A 22,497-nucleotide genomic window follows, 5' to 3' on the forward strand; every position below is an offset into this window, starting at 1 on the left:
CAAAAAATTCCCCAATCACTTGCGGTTTCTTGACCCCTTCTCTTTGGAAATTGATTGGAAAAACTCTGTACTCGTATCGGGATTCCTTTTATTGATTTTTCGCATGGTCTGTAAGAAAATTGGACAAAGTGATCTAACAGAGATGGAATCTTTCTTTTGTGCCAATCCGTTACCGAGCCTTGAGGGCGAAAGGGTTGTAGCAGTTAGATGTAGAGCCTAGGACATCAATTAACTCCCCCCCATCCAGATATAAAGGGGCTTCCCCTTCAGGCAGTTGATATAAATGATCCATCTAGCAAAAAGTGCAAATAAGTGATTTTCCAGCCGTTGGAAGAGTTTTCTTAGTAAATATCACCGAACTGGATTTTCTTTCATATTTAATAGTTCGTAAAACTATGATATTTCCAACTAGCCCACTGTATTGGTTTCAACACTATGGGGAAGTATAGGCACTATTAGTACGTTCAGGCTGATACGATTATGTTGGACTCTCGTACGCTGTTGTGACACGAAGAGATTCAGTGAAATATGGAGAAGCGAGAACAGGTAAATTAAAACAAGATTTAGTCTGGTAGCGGTACGAAGTGTGAAGTCGTAATATTTATATGTTGATGAAAATGTAGTCATAAACATTCTACGTTTTGGTATATAACAAATTAAAAATTAAAAAGATTGCATCGACAGATTAGTAAGGACATAATCTTTCCTATATTGGAAAGTGGTTTATTACATGACTAGTTAAGTGAGATAACTTTACTTGCTAAACTGCAATTTAACATTCCCTTTTTGAATATATTATGATGTAAACAATGATTTGTCATCAACAGTTAAATTATAACAGTATACTGTAGTAAGCATAAAGTCCAAATAGCTTGATAGTTAAATTTAACCTGTATCCACTACTTTGTGCTCCAGCTATGACCTATTGTATTATATTATTATATTTATTATTATTATGAACTATTGAGATAATTGCTAGGACGTAGGGGTTAATTTGGTGTCATCGTGCACAGTGTTTGTTTACAAACACTCACTTTAAATAGCTACTATATGGAACAGTGTACAGGGGTAGATGCCGGATTTCATAAGGGAGCACAAGTGGCATTAGGGTTGTTGAATCTGATTTCCCATTTAGGTGGGGTATGCATGGGACCATACCTCCCCCCCTCGCCCCAGTAAAAAAGCATTTGTGCTTTTTAGATACTTTTTTCAATTTTATGTGAAGTTGAGAAAGGTGCGGGTTGTGGGGGGGGGGGGGGGAGGAGGGTGATGACAAACACCTCTACCGGATGGATCCATACCATAGTAGAACAGTGCATCTAGATCAATCTATGGCACAGTCTGATCGTCATTATGCACCAAAAATACTCAGTGACATAAAAAAAAAGGAACCTGATGAACAGAGCTGAATTTTAATAACTGTAGTTTGTAACAGCTAGGGATACACTGTCAATATCATGTAATATGCAGAGAGAAACCTTGAACACTAAACTTTAATGAAGGAGCTGTGTGTATCATTTAAATTTTACCCACAGGTTGAAAAACTCTTTCACCGTCTTGTTCACCACATTCTCTGTGGCATTTTTATTCTCTCTTTGCTTCTCTGTGAGATTGATATCTGTAAAATTAAGAAAATCTTTTATACACCTCTGGGCTAAAGAAAGTGGCATTTGGAAAAATGTCTTTTTCATATAGAATACGTGTGTCAATTCAGAAGGTATCTGTAACCAATAGACGTATCATAACCCTCGCAGGATGTAAAACACTGTTCTTCCAATGCTGGAACAAAAACAAACGAGCCACAAGCAGTTAAGAAATTGATACATACGAGAAATAGGATATTGGATAATTGAAAAATGGTTTTAGCAAACTCTTCAACAGCTTTTTCAATGTTGACGTGAAATTCCATCGTGAAGCACAGAGAAGATACTTCCAGAGGGGGAAATGTGCTTCTAACTGTTTAATTAGATTGTGAAGTAAATAAAAAACACGATTGCTTGTAACATTTCACCAGATATAATGTGAAACCTAGTTTTGCCAAAGAGAGAGAGAGAGAGAGAGATGGATTTATTCGATCACATTTAGTCTAGTACCTGTTTAAAAGTGAAGTATATCTGTGACGAGCAATGCAATGGAAATGTAAAGTTTGTCGCAATTTAATGCCGAGTTAGGAGAGAGGTTGCAAAGAAGGAATGGCAATAGGCTAGCTTAGTTGTATAGCAAATGCGAAATGGAGGCTTAAAAGATGTATTAAATTCCCCCCCCCCCCCCTTTTTTCAGTTTATTTGAACTACTTAAGTGTGTAAATAGCTAAGACTGGGAACAGTTAGTATCAATACATACAATACATACATACATCAATACATACAATACATACATACAATACATACATCAATACATACAATACATACATGCAATACATACATACAATACATACATCAATACATACAATACATACATGCAATACATACATACATACAATACATACAGGAGAGCTGAATATATGCTAGATGGTTGCTAAGGCAGAGCTAGCTCCCCTCAGTTGACAGAATTTAGAGCAAAAGATCATGTAGAACTCTGTGATTTCAAAGAACGTGCGTGCTAAACACTACATTGAGGCGAATTACAGGGAAAGAGAAACAAAATAGTAAATCAAAAAATTGTGTGTAAACAGCTGCTTATAATGTCACATTAACTGGCAGGTTAACACAAATCAAACAAAAACTTCAGTTTATCATAATTAAGTCATAAAGATCAGTTTATCCTAATTATGTGGTAAAAGACAAAAGAAAGCAAGTAAAAACAAGATTCACATGAACAAAATCGAGGGCTCAAAGCAAAGATTTATTCTTTCCCTCAGCTACAGTATTTACACTACAAGTTGATATATATATATATCTATATATATATATATATATCTATATATATATATATATATATATATATATATATATATATATGTATAATATCATGTAGTGCAATCCCTGCTCACAAACAGCAACACATTCTGATTTGTCGAGTGCACAAAACTACACAATAATCATGCACGCATTGCTGATAACGAACTTTTCAACTGTTTGATTTCCATAACTGCACCCACTTCATGAATATGTAATGAGCAATTACATAGAAACAGAAAACGACCTATTTAAGCCTATGTATGTATGTATTTTAGATCCTCCTGCAAGCAGGAACTCGCGAAGAAGCCATCATTGGCTTATAATCAAATCCGCAAGCTGACCGAAGTCAGTCTCTTACATTCATATTTAACGTCCATGATTATGAATTGTTAATTGTCAACAACTCTGTAACTGGACGACATACATTAATCCTGGAGTGACTCGAACTCGGGACTATGTAATGTGGCAATTTATGTAACAAGTACTTATTATGGTAGATATATACATACTGTCAGTCATAGTACTAATGATGTAATATGATATCACTCATCACAGAGCTTTGTGTCTGTCGGTATCAATTATGTTCATGTCGACTGAAATTGATATCATAGATCAATACCGGCAGCTGAGAGACCCGAGGTATATGTCTGTATTCATTCATGCGCTTGAAACATTTGATGTCATTGAGGTTTTTTTATTCGTTCAAATTACTTTTCTTAAGAATTGTCATAATTTGGCAGTATGTTTAGCATCGAGCAATATAGATTTTGTTCATTTTGGGTCATCAATAAATGTTTTTCAGTACATGCATGTTAATTGAGAGAGCTGAGAGGGATAAAGAGAAACATGCTATTTAATCATGATAGAAAGCTCAAAAACCCTTTAGTTCTTTGAACGGCCGGCCTAATCAACCATCTTATGATGAATTATGAATGATTGTGTATAAATATTATCCTCGCCAAAATTTTATTATAAATTGCAAAGTGCTTAGGAAAGCGGTGCAGTCATAATACTTATATAGGTAATGTTGAGGGTAGATATCTCACCTTTGGGATTAATACAAATATATTCCAATTTAATGAAAAATGAGTTGTTTGTTCACTAGGGTATTGTTCCATGACATATGTCTGTTGATGATTAAATACCTCCTGGTACGAGCTATGTATATTAATGTATATATATATATATATATATATATATTTATATATATATTTATATATATATATATATATATATATATTTATATTTATATATATTTATATACATATATATATATACCTCATGGTACGAGATTATGTTTATAGCATGTACCACAGACACTACATGCATGTGGCAATTAATGAGTTCTGTAGCTTTGTGCATTTAGACAAGTACCAAATATATGTGCACAATATATCATCCGAGCAAAATGCAAATTATTTTGATATTTCTGTGCAATGTGGACTAATAATGGACAGGGTTTGACTCATTGGTCTCTGAGGTATAATACCTGATGAATAATCATCCTGTGGAAAAGGTAAAATATTGTTGAATATTCCTTTTGTAAATTAGCTGACAAATTTTGAAGCATTCTCATTCAGACATTTTTTGGATAATTCTCTGCAAATTGGGCTAATTTTGCACAGGGATTGACTTAGTGGTCTCTGAGGAATAATAATATGTGATGAACATTCATACTGTGCATAATGTAATTTATACACATTAAATTGTTCTATGCAAAGTATAACATTAGTTTTTGACAATTTTATATTTTTATTTCTATAAAGACTAAAAAGTGACAAACTTCCCATCAAAAAAAATATAAAAAGTTTTGTAGATGTTCTCTGAATTGATCTAACCATGAGTTGCCTCAACAGTTAACTATTTTGAGCTTGTGAAGCCCAGTTTATTACATAGACGTGTATGATATCAACACACTTCATGTATACTAAAGAGTGAATCTCATCAATAGGATGATTTAATGGTATGTCATAGAAGGTATTTCAATGAGCTGCCTGCACAATCATGTCAACATGTCAACGCTGTGTGGTGTAGAGTATGATAATAGTGCCTTGCACCCTGCCATGGTAACTGCTGGCCACAGATATGTAATAACCTGATTGGATAAGACTTGTATAATGATGGTCTGTATACTCATTCATACTCTAACATAACATAGCTGCCTCTCCTTGTCTCCGTGCTAGTCATCATGGATTTGTACTAATGTTTAGGCCATTTTAGAAGTCTTGTACGCACACTAACAGTCACGTACTCATACTTGTACTTGGTTTCAGTTGTTTTCCGCATACGTTTCTTTCCGCTGATTACTTTCCGCTGAAAAAATTCTTCTGTGGAAAACACCTCTTTTTTCACTTTCTTGTATACTATATTTTTCCGCAATTTTAGTATACCAAATTCAGGCAGGATGATTAAAATAACATGAGAAAGTATCAAAGAACGTCGATAAAGGATGGTTAGACTGAGTTCATGTCAGAAAAGTTAAGCTGCTTATAATATAGAGGAGGCTTGGGGGTGTGTAATTAGGGATTATTAAAGAAGTATGAGGCAAAAGGACGCCCGCGTTATGAAGGATTGACTATCTAATAAAGTATTAAGACTGCGGTCTGCGTAATGATAGTTTAAAAAAAAAAAAGTTGTAAAAGGCGGTATCTTTGATTTTCGCTGGAAATGGCTGTATAAGTAAGGGCTGTTTTAATAACCGAACACGCATTTTGCACCACCTTTCTCACAAGTTACATCTAAAATCATGGCCGATTTATCCTGTTACAGTTAAATCCTATCTTCTCCATATTCCTAAATCATTCCATGTGCCTAATCAATTCAGTAAGTTATTCTGTTCCTCCAAAAAAAAAATGTTACTTTCCGCTGAAAAAAATGTTGTGTTCCGCTGACAAATTTGTTTGCGGAAAACACCGTTTTGTTTCAGCGGAAAGTAACGTGTGCGGAAAATAAATAACGGTACCCCTTGTACTTGGTTTACTAGTACTTATGCACATGGTACTCATACTACAAGCCTGCATGGCTTGGATCCTTGAAGTAACTAGAGTAACTATAAATAAATGAAGAAATCCTTTGCAATCCAATCTTCCAGTTTCAGACAATATACACCCAACCATTGTTGACATTGGTCCACACGTGAAAGAAATTAACTGTGAAAAACAACAGAGAATTCTTAAATTCATATTGGGAGATATCCCAGATTTTAATGATCCTTCACACACAAGGCTGGAGACTTGATCAAGTCTAACTATGACATCATCAAGATGCATGTGGTTTGACTTTATATGTATTTCTTATACAATGTTTATTTCTTTTTGTCTTTCTGTATAAGAGATGGGTTTTGAAGATACTGAATGTTAATACTTATATTGAATATGATAATATGGTCTATAAATGATGTCATTAGTTTCAGTTTCAACAGTCACAGGTAACATTCTCTCTTGATAAACAAAGAGGAGGTATTAAAAAGGACTTCAGCTTCTAGTGGCAATGTGACATCACCGAATTACTGAATGACAACTTCCAGTCATGACTTTTGAACTACAAGATATTTGTCAAAAGAAACAAGTTTTTTTTTTTTCGTAGCCATTTGGAGGAGTTAATTGTTCATCATGAAGGTCACAGTCAGAAAGCTAAAGAAGATGGCTTAACTTTTTTCTTTGTATCTCCTTTAAAATGAATATGAAATGGAAAACTAGGTATTAAAACAAAAATGGCTCCCTTTTTTCCTCTTTGCTGCAAAATTAATTGTGAGGGATTCCCTGCTTCTTTATGTTATTCATCTTCCGCTTGGTCGTAAATATCATCCCATGCATGCTCTCCAAACCAAGCTCCATTTCGGATCAGAGATTATTCCGGCAATAACAATCACGTAAACAGAGACTGCAACTTAATGTTTCCTCATTCAGGTTGTCATTTATCGTTTGACTATCATTTGGAACTTGGCTTCGTGCCAATTACGCACCAAGATTTTTCCCTTCATATACTGTCACTTAATTCATCGGGTTATAGCGTCGTAGCAGTAGATTTCAGATCATCAGAGTGATATACTGTGCCCAACCTAACCACATAAGGCTATACTATAATTCGATTGAGGCATTATAGTCTTAAAAAGAAATAAGTGGGTAAAATGCTATATGTAACCTGCATGTTATAAAACTGTTAATTTTTAATTGCATTTTTTTGTATGTTTGTATTTTTTTTTTGTCTTCAAAACTTTCAATTTTTTGTCAGTATTTTCATGAAAGGCAAATTTCAATAACTTTTGAATTACCAGTGTACCTTTATAGCAACAGTAAACTATTCCCTGTAAATCCATAGGTAAATATTGGACCTGCATGTTAAAAGTCCCATCAATTAATCTATACAGTTTAATGATCCATGAAGGGAAATGAAAAATGAAAGCTAGTCACTGTTAGACCTTTTCTATCCTCTAAATTACTCCAGTTTATGTGGGTTTAGGCTTTACATTAACTCAACTTGTGTGACTTTAAATACATGGTATTTCCTATACAAACTTTAAAATGTCATCATATATAGATCTGTGTTCCTCAGCATATATTGTCAACAGCAAATACAGGCACAAACTCGAGACGAACGCAATCAATCGTAGGTACTCCAAATCTAATGGATTGATTGATTCCATAAATATACAGAAGACTCAGAACTATATTCAAAGCTTGACAGATGTTCTGTTACCATGGTGATAGATATAATGCTCTTTACAGGCAGTGCTATTTGGGGAGAATGTTAGTTTTTAAGAGACATGGCGAATGTATGTGAGGACTGTTATTGCTGTCATAAGTATATGTTCCATATACATAAATGTAATTGTCAGATAACATGAGTAAATGTTTTGATCTGTATAATGTAAGTTGAACGTCTGCCTTTGAAAACTTTGTGTCCGTTTATCAAGACAATATCGTCTTTGATAGGTGATGTATACAGTTACCTTCAGATAGATGTGATGACGTGAGGAGGATGGAAGAAAGGACCTTAAGGAAGGCAGTGGAAATTTTAGTTGCCATTCCCAAATTGAGTTTCTGTGTGCATAAGCTTTGAAATAATTTGGACCCTGATTAAATCATTTTCCTTAACACCATTGACCAAACTTGTCACATTTAGGACTGGATAATAGTTTAAGATATTTTCCTTTAAAACAATGGACAAAAGTTTGCACATTTGGGACTAAATCAAATTTCAAGCTATTTTCCTTTAATAACGATCATCAAAGGTTACCAGATTTGGGACTGGATCAAATTTCAAGTTATGTTTAATCGACACAATTTGCACATTTGGGATTGGATCAAACTTAAAGCTATATTCCCTTTAATAATGCCATTGACAAAAGTTTGTACATTTGCAACCGGATCAATTTTCAAGCTATAATGTTCCTTTAAAATGTTGACTGAAAAGTTTGCAAACGGCAAATATGACAGTTAGCTTAATTGAAGGACTTTGAGATCTCATTCAAAATTCGGTGTGTTAGTTTCAGCGCGACAGGCTCGCCGTCGAATGTTACCATAGAAAACATCTCGTAGATTGCTAGCCTTCTTTTACTGATTAGCAATCGAGTTACCTTGGCAACCGTTGCTCATCTGGGAGAGCAATGACATTGACAGGAAATTTTCAAGGCATTTTTATCAATCAGTCGTGTGGAGTAAATAAGAGGCTAAAAGAGACATTCGTCCAGGAGAGAAGGTTTGGAACATTTGTTGAAAATTCGAAAAGAGAAGTAACATTGCTGTTTAAAAACAGAAGAATAAAAGCTAAAAAAAAGGATAAAAAGTAAAGAACAGGGGGGGAAAAATGAGAGAAAAAATGCCATGATTATTTGATCAGTGGATATACACATACATTTTGCAAATGGCTATAAATAAACAACGTAAAGTGAGTGAAATGAAAGGTTTTGTACAAGTTTACTGGCTTCGGGTTACATGATTGCTTGTTGTAAATTGATCAGTTTTGCCTTTAAATATAGATCTGCACTCGTTTTCGGATGCCTATCAGTAAGAGGTGTCGCTTTGCCATATATAGAAATGGAGCTACGTTCAGCTTTTCAGCTAGGTAAAGAAAAAATCAAAAACAAATTGGTAATTTCACTTTACTATCATGGCATAACATGAATGAAAAAATCAGTGTGAATGTGACTCAACCTGATATATTTTAACCAAAATAATCATAAAAATGAAAGTGAGAAAATGATATTTTTAGTATACAGTAGTCAGTATTTTTTCAGATTTGGAAATTGTTGTTAGTTGATTGTGCTTGTGCTACTACAGTAGTTGCATGTGATATTCAACTTTTTTTCCATGTTTTTGAGTAAAATTATAGAGATTGTTCTCTTAATCCCAATTCCATGCAGGTGCGATGATATGAGTATTACTAGATTTTGTTTTTTATAGCCAAGGTTTAGTAAAATTATAATTTAAGTGTACTACTCCAAATACACGAATGAAAATAAACTGACAAAGGTGATGAAGCAATAACGTTATGCATGGGTCATCATGTGTCAAGCAGCTCCAATAATCCTCCGTTTGACCAGCTGTACAAAGCTGCGCAATGTGTACATTAAAAAGGAATATTTTCACATGAGTTTTTGTAACTTAAAAAGAAAAGGATTCATTTATACTGAGTTTCTTTCACTTTAATAGTTGACTTCAAAGTATAGATTTTATATTTATAATTTTATTTCTTATTATAAGGTAGTTTACGTAACAACAAAGAGATGAAAAAGCCGCCCCTCCTCCCTCCCTATTCCTGACGTATTAGCCGGTAACGCCATTATCCCTCATTTGGAAATTCCTAAAATTTTGGGGCAATTTTAGCAAAAATAGCAGAATTACTTAAAGAGACTATATAAGTTTCACGGCCGATAATGAACTTTTCAAATATTCATATCTCGATCTTTTCTCTATCAGAGACATCGTTAGAAGAAAGGAAAACGCAATAATTTGTTTACCTGGGTATATTTAGGAAACACAGCAACTTTCCATTTAAATTGTGAAATGAAACCATCAGCCTTTCCAATTTAGAGATGGAAAATGGTTTGAATGGAATTGATTTTATTTATCAGATGGAGTACAGTCAGTGGGAGCAATCTTTTCATCTTCCAGTCTGTGATAATTATTTAAAGCAGAATAGGCCGCAAATCTTCATCAAAGCTGGTGTTTGCATTGTAAATCTTAACGGAGACACTTAAAGGATAAACCAGAAGAATATTCAAAATGATAGCATTTGTCTTTCCGTTCTTTGCCGTAATGCTCTGTTGACATAATGGTCATCCGATATGCTGCTAATGGCATGGGTCGTAGGTGATAGCAAGGGGGGAAAAAAATTGTTTATGCGGTGAAGAGAAGTTTACATTTCCAAGATGAACGGCCATAAGCCGTAAGCGTTTTTTATGCTCAGTTTCTGAATGCGGATAGCCTATGTATAACCGTCGATTCCCCGAACGTCCTGATCGGTAATTATAAAAACTTGTATGGGGTATCCGTATCGCCATGATTTATAGCCAGTTTGGATATTTCTTAAAGTTGTTGTGTTGTGCGTGGTCCAAGTAATAGCTGTAGAGGAATTTGAAAATTGAGGTAGCGATGAGGGTCTCTTTTTAAAGAATGTGCATGCTAACATATGACACAGCAATGGCATTGCAGTTTTGCTTGTAAAAAGAAAAAAGGTTAAATAACCAAATGAAATACTTTCTTGTGAGGTTCCTTTCACTTGAAAAGGTCAGATTGGGAATTGTTTTAATAGAAGGAAGAGTTTGGAGGATGCAGTTGATGTGTATTGAGGTGTCATCTACATAGTTTTAAGTGACAGCTATGGTTTAGCTGGAGCAAGATTTGGAATGGGGTTGGGAAATAAGGAGGGAGTGAAGGGGTCTGCTTTATTCACTTACTAAACGCTCCCAAGTAGGTTTGTTCATCTGATTAACTGGTGTACAGTATATAGAATGTGACCAGGCAAAAAACCGTTGATCACTGAATGGAGTCACACATATCTTGCTGACATTTACCAGCATTTCTTGTAAAAGCAAATTAAGAGGGAATTATTAGTTTGATCAACAACAAATTGTTTTTTAGTAATAATGCGTTCAAATTTAGCCCAAATACTTGTATAACAGTTGGTGAATTATATGCTTAAAATCAACAACCATTAAGTGCCATAATCTTGTTTAATATTAGATATTTCTCAAGCCTAAGTTGTTGCCTACAATGTTGTTGCCTAGTTCATACCAACTGTGTCCATGTATCAATAATGACCATCTTAATTAGATGAGCACTGAGTGATACTTTGCAGTGCAGTGGACTAAGCCTAAGTTGTTGCCTACCATGTTGTTGCCTAGTTCACACCGACTGTGTCCATGTATCAATATTAATGAACATCTTAAATAGACGAGCACTGAGTGATTCCTTGCAGTGCAATGGACTGTCTCCGATTAATTAACAAGATTCAGCACCGAGGAGTGAATTCCATCTCTTTGGGTTCAGAAGGTGGTTTCCTTCCAAGTTTTCTTCTTTACTTTTCTCTTTATTCCTTCTTTCCAATGACTAAGACTGATTGACATTTCTAGGCCTCTCTCTAATTCTTTATTAATGAAACCGGGATGGCACGGAGGTTTACTTTTAGCGAGATTGAGTAAATGTTAAAACTGTTCATATTATGTACTTAGCAAAAAAGCTAAGCAAATATGGAATAGCCACTGTGTTTATATGAGTGATTTTTTGAAAATATATTTTTAGCATTAATTAAGGGCTGAGATATTGAATTGGGAGGGAATGGTGTTATTTTGTAGTTGATTACCAGAAAAAAGAAATACTACTATGCAGTAATACAGTGTCAAATTTTGCTCCTCTTGAAATTTGAGGTGACAAACCATCGGGCCTCGTTTCATGCATTTTGCGGCTGGTTCTGGATATGTTTAAAGTCACATGTTGTATTGTTCATGGATCTGCAGGAGGAACATTCCGCCATGCATGATGTATGTCATCACTGCGTGTTTGATGTAATAATATGACATTACCCTGTAGATTTGCACTACAGTCGGAGTGTGAGTACATTGTAGGATTCCCTTTGGTCTGAGTACCAGAACAGGTGCGTATCCAGGGGGGGGCATTGGGGGCGCGCGCCCCCCGGGTAAGAAAAAGAGGAGAGAAAAAAAAGAGAAGAAAAAGGGAAAAAAGAGGGGAAAAAGAGGAGGAGGAGAGGAAGGAAGGGAAAAGAAAAAGAAGAAAGAGAGAAGAAGGAGAAAAGGAGGGAGTAAAAGAAAAACGCGAAGACACCGGGAAGAGAAAGAGGAACAGTGACATCATTACAGCGCTGAAGGGTAGCCAGTGACGGATCAATGATTTCGTAAAAGTGTGCCTCACCCTACCCCTTACACCGACAACTCCATTTTTTGACGTTTCCATTTTCCTCTCTCACTAATGATCTATATATATACTATATATGGTCTATCATAACGCGTGTGTAGAATTGTGCTATGAAACCAACTGTGGCTGGTCTCGAACTCGACCGTGTCGTCGGGAAACATGACGCATTTTGGGATGGGGGCGACCGCCCCCCCCATTCAGCATTTTTTAAATAATATCGCTAAGTAATTTCAAAAAAGAAAGTGCTTAGATGCAACTTACAAGGCCTGGGAAGTGTCATTTCCAGCGATCTGGGAGACATTTTCGGCCAAAATTTGCTTCTACGCTTCGCGCTAACAAATGGTCCTGGGTAGTGCCATTTCCAGCGATCTGGGAGGCATTATCGGCCAAAATTTTCTTGTACGCTTCGCGCCAACCTATGGTGGCGCTACGCGTAGGTAATTTGCCTACAGGCTTCGCCCCTCCCTTGGCAAATTCCTCGCTACACGCCTGTTCGAATTTGTAACGCAAACAGCAGATATCACATCATATCAGTGAGCATGAAAATGGCGTTCCAGGATGAAAATCCTCAAAACTGTCCGACTTGCCTGAAAAAATAACCAAAAATTTTCGCGCGAGAAGCGCGCGTTCAACGTGTCAATGTCAATATCATATAAGCAAGCATCGGTTATTACATCGCATGCCATCATGTACCGTATGGTCCGTTAAAATTGCGCAGTATACCGCGGGATGCTAATGTAAACAACGACATGTCTCATGTAGATGTATAAAAAGCATGGAGGTCCAATTATGTCAAAAGTTTCTTTTACATTAGTAATGGCGAATTAGGGGTTGCACCCCCGCCGCGCAGTGGCGGAGCGTCCATACGGTCAGGGGGCGGATGCGCCCCCTGACGGACTCAAATGGACTGCTGGCGCCTTTTTCAGCTCTTTACCTCTTTTTACTTATTCTAGATTATTGACTTTTTTATTGCGCTCTCATCTACTTATTGACATTTGTCACATTTTGTTGGTGTAATTTGGCGATGACACCCTATTCTTCGTTTATCTGCAAATTAGCCAGGCCCTGAAAGGGTCATTTCCGGCGATCTAGGGAGTATCTTTACTCAAAATTTTTCTGTGCGCTACGCGCCAACCAGTGGTGGCGCTCCGCTTAGATAGTGTCGAAAGCGCCCCTACAGACCATTCTCGCCCCTCCTGACCAATACCCCTATAGCTCCGCCACTGCCGCCGCGCCTCCTACGCCTATGTGTGTAGTGTTCGGTTTCGGAAATATCTGCTATTTTTTCATTTCCTTCAACCAAGTTTTATAATAGCCGTTATAAGAGGTTTAATATTTGTACACCAATAAATTAACTGTGTCTGAATTTTCGAACATTTCTGACCAACATTCTGCATCACACTTCCCTCTACTCGTGCAATTTTGACCGGTCTGTTAGGGGTTGAAGGTAGTTTTTCTATATTGGTTGTCCATAGATGAAATTTTGTACAACATTATGGGTATGTTTTGAAGTGAGTTTATTCACGAGAAATGTGAATTTTCAAATTCTGAACAAATTGGGGCTTAAAACCTTGAAAAGTGGGGCTGACGGGTATTGTGGGCCGCGACGTAGGATCACCTACAAAAGCAAAGACCCACAGGACATGCGATCAGGTCGAACATGACGTGTGCCGGGTTGACAATCTTCAAAAAGGTTATGGATGGAAAAAAAACTATTAGGAAATACTTGGTTCTCAGGCCAAAAGTGTACATCTGGTTGGTCATTTCAAGCCCGAGAAGTGCCGTTTCCGGTGATCTGGGGGGGTATCAAAACCAGAAATTTTCTTGTACGCTGCGCGCCAACCGATGGTGGCGCTCCGCTTAGATAGTAATTCGCGCCCCCCGGGTTAGAAAATCCTGGATACGCGCCTGCAGAATGAGTACAAGTTTCTAAGGGCAAGCACAAATAATTATATATATTATACACTAGTGAATATGTATACTAGATTTCCAGTATAAAGTACAGATCCACAATGGTAAGCACACGTACAGAGTAGAAGTACAGGTCAAGTTTTAACAGGATTTTTTTGTTCTGGTCATTCCTAGGACAACCAGCTCTTTCGGTCTGGTTGTCCGAGCAGCTAATTTGGTCGTCCGATAAAATGTAGCAGACTCATCAAATAATAGTCAAATATGTTCACTTGATGAAAGATGTGTAGGTGTGGTGAGTATAGACATACGCCAGCTTTGGGCCAGTTAAACTCTCCTTCGAGTGGATCATAGGTCTACCACTAACTTTGTTTTGATTTCAGTATTTCCAAAGTGATGGAGGAATTGATTTCTCCAATGTCCTTGGGAGACCTTTACTTTTTTAAGCCCGTATTGGCTTTTTAGAGGACTTCCCTCCACATTTACATATTTAAATTATGATCTGTGGAAAATCAAATAAACAAGCAAGCAAACAATTAATTTATCATTTTACATATTGGACAACCTCCAATGGACCAATGCTCATTTTGGTCGTCTCGTCCTCCGAACATCTCCTCGGAAGACCAGAAGACCGTTAAAAATTTGCCCAGCTATATAATTTGAGAGTCAGTATAGAAACCCTGTACAATTCTGTACCCTCTGGACTGATGACTAATCCATCCCCCGACACAATTAGACACTTATATTCTAGCCAGGTTATGTCATCTCTGTGTCCAGTGTGACTTTTATTGCTTGACACCTCCACCAAGAGATGTGAAAATGTCCACCTCAGTGACAGCATGGTAGCTCTAGAATGGCAGCCATAGATGTTTTATTTCTGCATACTTCCTTGCTTGGTACTGTCACTCAGATGTTTCAGACCTCGTCGTCGAGGAGTAACGTTAAACTGTGTATGTATATATATATATATATATATATATATATTATATATATATCTATATATATATTATATTTTTATATCTCTGAATAAAAGTCCTTATACTTTGTAAAGAAATTTTGCCCCAAAATATTTCAAGTTTTATTATAGATATATACATATAAAGTATACATGTAAACCTAATGTTATCTCTAAAAGCTTGGCCTGTGCATGTAATTGTAATCTCTACAAGCATGAGCACTAGCTGTAATTGTTACAATCAATCGAGTGAGTAAGCACACTGGCATGTGTTATCATAGTCCATTCATATATCGTCGAATCTCTGAGTGAGTGTCTTAATGGTAGAATACTCTTTACTATACTACCAGTATAGAAACTATGTTACCTCGCGTGAGAGTTCGGGAAAAGAAAAAAAAACAGAATGGGTGAATCACTAAGTAAATCTATTAGTTGAAGAAAACCAGCTCCGAGCTTGGAGCTGCCGCGCTGTGAACGAATCGAGAGGTGTTTGAACTTTTTGAAAGCTAGAGATGGATTCTGTAGCATTTCATTGATGAAGCCATTTTATCTCTCTCTTTTTTTATTATTTTAATCGTCTTTATTCACGATGTGACTCTCAGCGTTAGCGTGTGTTCGCAGCGCTCTTGTTAGAAAGCCACGGGGCTCGTGAAGGTGTAGTGATGTGTGAAATGTTTCGTTGGGAGAGAAATTGGTTTGTCAGGAATAAATACCGCGGTAGAAGAGTTAAGATAATTATTGGGATTGTACTGTACCTTATATGCTCCATGATTCAGTACATGATAATACACAGTAGCTATACCGTTGAATAATTGTAAATGGTACATGGTTCAATGTTGGAGTTTTGCTTTAACAACATTGGCAGTTTAAATGGTCGTCATTCATCTTGTATAGTAAAATGGGGCTAGTTTTGTTAAATATTCTTGCTGTAAGATTTAAATATTTAGATCACAAGATTATTATAATTGTCGAAAGATTAAGAGGGAAGGGGGGGGGAAGGGTGCGGAGAATTAATACACATACATGTGCATATACCATCATAAACGAAGGATTACAACAAATTTAAAACAAATTGTGATTACAGATGGCATTCTGTTCAGTGTTTTAATATCTTTTTGAAGACAAAGTGACTTATTGGACAAAATCATTAAATTCCAATTTTACACGATTTTGTTCTCAATATTTTCTTGTCCTCTCTTTATCTTGGTTGGTATTTAAGTAAAATTTGAAACGTATGTCAAGTGAAATTAAAAAAATGAAAGAAATTCTAAAGCAGAGAGCTGAGTGGACAGTTGAAAAATAAATGTCAATGGAATGAAAAGAATTTATTGCTGCAAATGAGATTGAAACCAATTAACCCAGAATTATACACTCTTCTAAAAGAGCTATATATATTTCACCCTAAGTATAGTGACGATCTTTGCTATCGCCGGGCACTCTTGGATCAAAATGTCTGCATTGTAACTGCTTCTCATGATTATTTCTAAACTTATTTCAAAAGATTTGTAAATAGCTGAACATTTCATGAGAATGTGCTACAAAATATACTTTTTTTATATCGTTCTTTTCTGTTTTAAACTTATTTCTTTGATTATTTTTTAATTCTGATATATTAAAGATATGATTAATAACAGACTTGACAATTATTTTTTTTCTGTGCCATGAATATGCAATATGATTTGTTTGCGGTTGTAATATGTAGTGGTGTACATCTTTTGTGGGTCTAATTCTTAATTGGTTTATCTTTTCTTTGGTTTTCTCAGATATATACAGACTGGGCCAACCACTTTCTGGAGAAGGCTGGTAGCAAGCAGGTTATAGCAGATTTACAAGTTGATGTTACTAATGGGGTTTTATTGGCCAAGGTTATTGAAGCTGTCAGTAAGTACATTGTCAAGTTATCATAAAAAGGTGTAGATTAGGTGTGGGTAGGGGGGTGTAGATTGGGTGCAGCTTACAGCAGATTTACAAGTTGACCATCACTAATGGGGTTTTATTGGCCTAAGGTTGTTTAAGCTGTTAGTAAGTACATTGTGAAGTTATCATAAATGGGGTGTAGATTAGGTGTGGGTAGGGGGTGTAGGTGGGGTGCAGCTTACAGCAGATTTACAAGTTGACCATCACTAATGGGGTTTTATTGGCCTAAGGTTGTTTAAGCTGTTAGTAAGTACATTGTGAAGTTATCATAAATGGGGTGTAGATTAGGTGTGGGTAGGGGGGTGTAGATGGGGTGCAGCTTACAGCAGATTTACAAGTTGACCATCACTAATGGGGTTTTATTGGCCTAAGGTTGTTTAAGCTGTTAGTAAGTACATTGTGAAGTTATCATAAATGGGGTGTAGATTAGGTGTGGGTAGGGGGTGTAGGTGGGGTGCAGCTTACAGCAGATTCACAAGTTGAGCATTACTAATGGGGTTTTATTGGACTAAGGTTGTTCAAGCTGTTAGTAAGTACATTGTAAAGTTATCATAGAGGGGTGTAGATTAGGTGTGGGTGGGGTGCAGGTTATGTGTGGGTGGGGTGCAGGTTATGTGTGGGTGGGGTGCAGGTCATAGCAAACAATTTATAGCTTAATGTCACTGACAGGGTTTTATTGGCCAAGGTTATTGAAACTGTCAGTATTAGTGCATTGTTAAGTTATCATAGAGGGGTGTAGATTAGGTGGGGGTGGGGTGCCGCTTAGGTGTGGGTTGGTGGGGTGCAGGTCATAGCAAACAATTTACAGCTTAATGTCACTGACAGGGTTTTATTGGCCAAGGTTGTTGAAGCTGTCAATATTAGTGCATTGTGAAGTTCTCATCAATGGGTGTAGATTTACATCTGTAGGAGGGGTTCGTATGACATGGTGGATAACAACAATGGACTTTGCTTTTTCAACTTTATTGTTTTCATCTTGGTACAGGTATGGTTTCGACTTTATGTTAAGTGTTTGTGATGGTCACAGTTTATAAAGGATTATTGCATTGTATTCAAATTTTGAATCAACCTAATTTTGAAGTAAAATTCTGGAGGGAAGTCTTATAAAAAGTTACAAACATTGAAACCTTATTTTTTCTTCTTTCATAGTGTACCCCTATCTCTTTTTTCCCCTATCTCTTATTAAAAATCATAATCTATTCACAGATTATCTTTTACACACTATTTGCTTGAAGATTATGTAAGACTAAAATGTTTGCTGTAGCAGAAGTTTGTGTTTGACAATTTTTTTTATGCTGAAGTTTGCTATTAATAACAATTTTTTGTTTCAGTTGACCTCCCTCTTTCTTTGTCTTATTTAAAAAAAATATTTAAAAAAAAGCATTACTCCTAGACTACCCCTTTAACTATATTTGGTTGAAGATTGACTAATTCAAAAGCTAAAATATTTGCTTTTTGTACAAAGTGTATTGAAGAGAATTTTATGGTGCTGCATTTTGCACAAAACAATTTCATGGAAAATCTCCAACCTTATGTACATGTATTGTTAATAAATGCAGGCTATAAAACTGCTCATTTCTACAATTATATATATTCAATGACAGCCTGATTGACTCATACAACGATGAATCAGAAACAGGACAGTGCAAAATCTGCCATCACAATCAGATTTTTTTCTTTTTTGATCAATCGTAGAGATGGGTTATATATATTGGGTCCTTTAGTGATGTTTTTGTCGGTGATTAAGTAAAAACTTGTCTTTTCGTTTTTCTACATTTCAGTCGACGAGAAAGTCCCAGCTGTAAATGGCTCTCCACGCACCAATACTCAAATGGTAAGTCAATTAGTTTTCCTTTGTCACATGTACAGAATCGGTCTGTCAAAAAAATATTAGTGAATAGTTTACCGTTGAAAGGAAACTATTTATGACAACGATTAACTGTAAACTGCAGGTAAACACTGCGTGCTAGTTAAGTGGGAAGATATGTTTCTTTTCATTTCGAGTGAAATATTTCGTGCAATCGTCGCAAGACAAAAGAACCGAATCGGTACGGTAAACAGAGTTAACACAGTGCGGGTGGGTGTCCACATGGCAGCTGGGTTGCACCAATATATTGTAAACCTGTAACCCGAAGCCAGATGTGTGAAATCGCCCGGAGCCATATCGGACAAAATAATCGAAAAGGTTTGTTGTTTTAATCATTTTGCCCTGAATTTGTGCTTGTGACAGTCGTTTCTACCATGTAAAGCAGCTAGTATGTATAAATAAATATTCCAGTCAGAATACATGGTAGGGACAAAGGTAATTAAAAATTTGTTGTCATGTTGTTTTTAAACACCATGATCTTACTCTCTCTCTCCCTCCTATGAAATGGTCTTGATTTTTTGGCATGGCGCGACCTGTGACTGTTTCACTTATCGGAATGACCGCGACCTCTCTTTCTTATTTTTGATTGGGAAGGTTTTTTTCTATGTTTTAATCAGTTTTGTCTGGTCCTTCGTCACCTTTAGTTCTCAGCGAGCTTGCTGGTAAAATTGGATTCTCGGTTTTCTTTTCTTTGTCGTGTTACGTACAAAAAGTCATCAATGTCGTGCTCGTGGTGAGGATCTTCACCTCTGTATAGGCCCCCCTGTCTGTCCTTCTGAGATGTATAGGGATATTATGTTTCAATAACTTGAGGCAAGCACATATTTATGGCAAAAAATTTGTCCCGTAAATGCCGGGCTCTGGACCCGAGTTTAATCTTCGTTCCACACCGAGTTAAAGCCAATCACTGAATAATAAATGGCTCCAACGAAGCGAGAGGCACGAATTAGGTCAACGTCGATCGTCGTCAAGATCGTGAGGAATTACGACGTATCGTCCAGAAAGATTGGATGAAATATTACGAAATATGACGAAATATAATAATACCGATCACAGTAGATTGCATCTGTTGACGTTTGAGCAGGGATCAATTTGGACCTCTCAAATTGAGTTTCAGCGGACAATTTAACGAGTCTCTCTGTTACTCGCCGGGAGTCCGTTCAATACGGACGGAGACGCGGGGTATACGGTTCTCACTCTCGGGAATCGATATCGATTCTCTGAGATTGAGAGCTTCTTAAGGCTGTTAGAGAAACAATCTCAAGTTATTGAGCTGTCTACTTAGCAGTATATATTGAAAGAGACACATACTTGAACGCATATGGTCATACTAGAGGGGGGGGGGAGGGGGCGGTGGAGGGGTGATCTACTTATATAGCAGCAGATCCAAATGATGAGATAGCATCCGATATTATTAACAAAGACAAGGTTAAAATAATTGATCTATTGAAGTTATCTCTTACAGGGACTTTTACCACGATTAGAATCATCATCTTTCCCATCACATTCTCCCCTCTAGATACTTTCTGGCTTTTTGGTTGTCCTCCTAAATGGGCTGCGATGCCCGTAGCTACCTATAGCCTCTCTGCACCGACTACAGCTTCAACTTACTTAAAGAGTAGAACGACTGAACCATGAATGATACTTAAGGCAATAGGCGATTGATTTCTCCAACTTAATATAGAAAATATGTCTCACTCAAGTTGTGTCCCAATGTAACTACGTTTAAGGGGGAGGGAGGGTGGGGGGCAAAGTGGAATGGGAGGAATAATCCAACCTCCCTTCTTTAGATCTTTTTTTTTTCGTGGCTTTCATCTGTCTTAGTCCTTCTTTCCCCTTCTATTAATAATGCAGTCAATATAATTAATGGTTTGATAATATCTATCTTTCACAATTCTTGTTCATCTTCTGGAAAAGCCCTCCCCATTCCAAACCTCCACCCCCTCCTTCCCATCCTTCCCATTCCTCATCCTCACATCCCTCCCAGCTGTTGGAGGCGGTCCCTCTTTCGTCCATTCACCTATGACCAGGATGCAGTAAACTATTCTAGACTCCCTTCTACGGGTAGTGCCACAGGAAGTGATTTCAACTTATCTTTAAAATTCTCTCTGGGTCTTCTTTTAATGACCCTCGTACTCTCAAACAGTCTTTGTTTTTGTAGTTAATTTGTTTCCTACTCTGTCTTTGTTAAAACAATTCATCCCGGGCTTGTTTGAATAGCCAGAATCTTTAATCGACAGGTCACCCGGACTATAAGACTGACCTGTTAGGAATTCGATCAAATCACTGACCGTTTGAGTTTTCTGTAGAAATTTCGAACTGGTTATAAAAAAGTTTGAACTATTCCCAGGAAATTAGGCCGAAGTTTGTCTTTGTGCAACCACAGATATTAATTCATTCACCTCTAGCTGCATAGAATTTAGATATTTACAGCAATGGAGGGTCTCGCAAGAGGGTGATATAGAGAGAGCTATTAGCTGGTTTGCATGCAGAAGGCTGGGCGATTATTTATGTAAATTACATGCAAATTAATTGTGGCATTAATCACTAATTTTGCCAGTTGAAGTTCACCAGTGACTTAATAACATGTGAGTACGTACATTTTCAAACGTAATTTTCTTGCTGGTTCTGAAGTTCTAAAGTTCATTCAAGTGTGAGTAATAAGACCAAAAATAGATATCAGTGGATAAAAAAAACACTTTGAAGGTTGATCAAAGGAAAATGGTCGTTGAATGTTGAGTCTTTAATTCTGAAGCAACATATATTCAACCTTTCTAACATATTTGGTGCCAGGTACTGATGATCTGAAAAAAAGAGGCTCTTGCCTTGGAAAATTATAATTGTTTCTTAGGGTCCCTAATATCAGCAGTCCACAAATTTTGAGGCTTACGACCGGGGTGCTTCCATGAGGAGCGAACCACAACGCAAGAGACACTGCCACCCATCAGAATCGATGCTCAGAATGTGTGTGAGTTAGCTTGGGCTATGGACTTTGTTCAAGAAAATATATATCCTAATTGATCTCTGTTGGAATGAGAAAACTAAATAAATGTTTTGACATCTCAAAAAATCACAGGACTGGCACTGAAATTATATTTCGTGGACAATCATCATTGTGCAAAATTTTAGAACCTTTTGCGAAATTCTTACTTAAAAACTGAATACAAACACAAGTTAAACAAAAGTTTTGACAACTTGAACGAATAGTGAAACAGGTTTTTTGCATTTATTTGGCAATTTGATAAAAATCTATGAGTTTTTCTCAAAATAAGACTTGCGGTCGATCAAAAGTAAAATCCATATGCTAGATTTTTTCACCAGATCAAAGATTAATTATTGAAAAATAATAATGAATAATTCACGACGATCTTGGACGTGATGTTGCCCAGATACTCGTACCACCAACTGTCAAATTGTCAAACATTGACATGAGTAATGACTGCCTCAGATCACATGATCCACATCATTATATCAAACTTGTATCGCAAAGTATATATATATAATAAAAAAAAATTAAAATGTAAAAAAAAATTAATAAATTAAAAATGAGTAACTTTGGTCAAGAAAGTGGCTTTA

General features: G+C 36.6%; 1 protein-coding gene across 14 annotated transcripts in view; it reads left to right on the forward strand.

Annotated features, from left to right (window-relative positions):
• The window catches only part of LOC139966802 (neuron navigator 2-like), a 312,370-nt gene that overhangs the window by 158,634 nt on the left and 131,239 nt on the right, over nt 1-22,497 (forward strand). For all 14 annotated transcript variants that reach the window (XM_071970227.1, XM_071970208.1, XM_071970193.1 and 11 more), the window contains 2 exons: nt 16,901-17,018; nt 18,836-18,888. In XM_071970227.1, coding sequence (XP_071826328.1) covers nt 16,901-17,018; nt 18,836-18,888 — 171 coding nt within the window. The remainder of the gene's footprint in view (nt 1-16,900; nt 17,019-18,835; nt 18,889-22,497) is intronic.

The sequence above is a fragment of the Apostichopus japonicus genome, chromosome 1 (genome assembly GCF_037975245.1).
Source record: "Apostichopus japonicus isolate 1M-3 chromosome 1, ASM3797524v1, whole genome shotgun sequence".
Classification (NCBI taxonomy): domain Eukaryota; kingdom Metazoa; phylum Echinodermata; class Holothuroidea; order Aspidochirotida; family Stichopodidae; genus Apostichopus; species Apostichopus japonicus.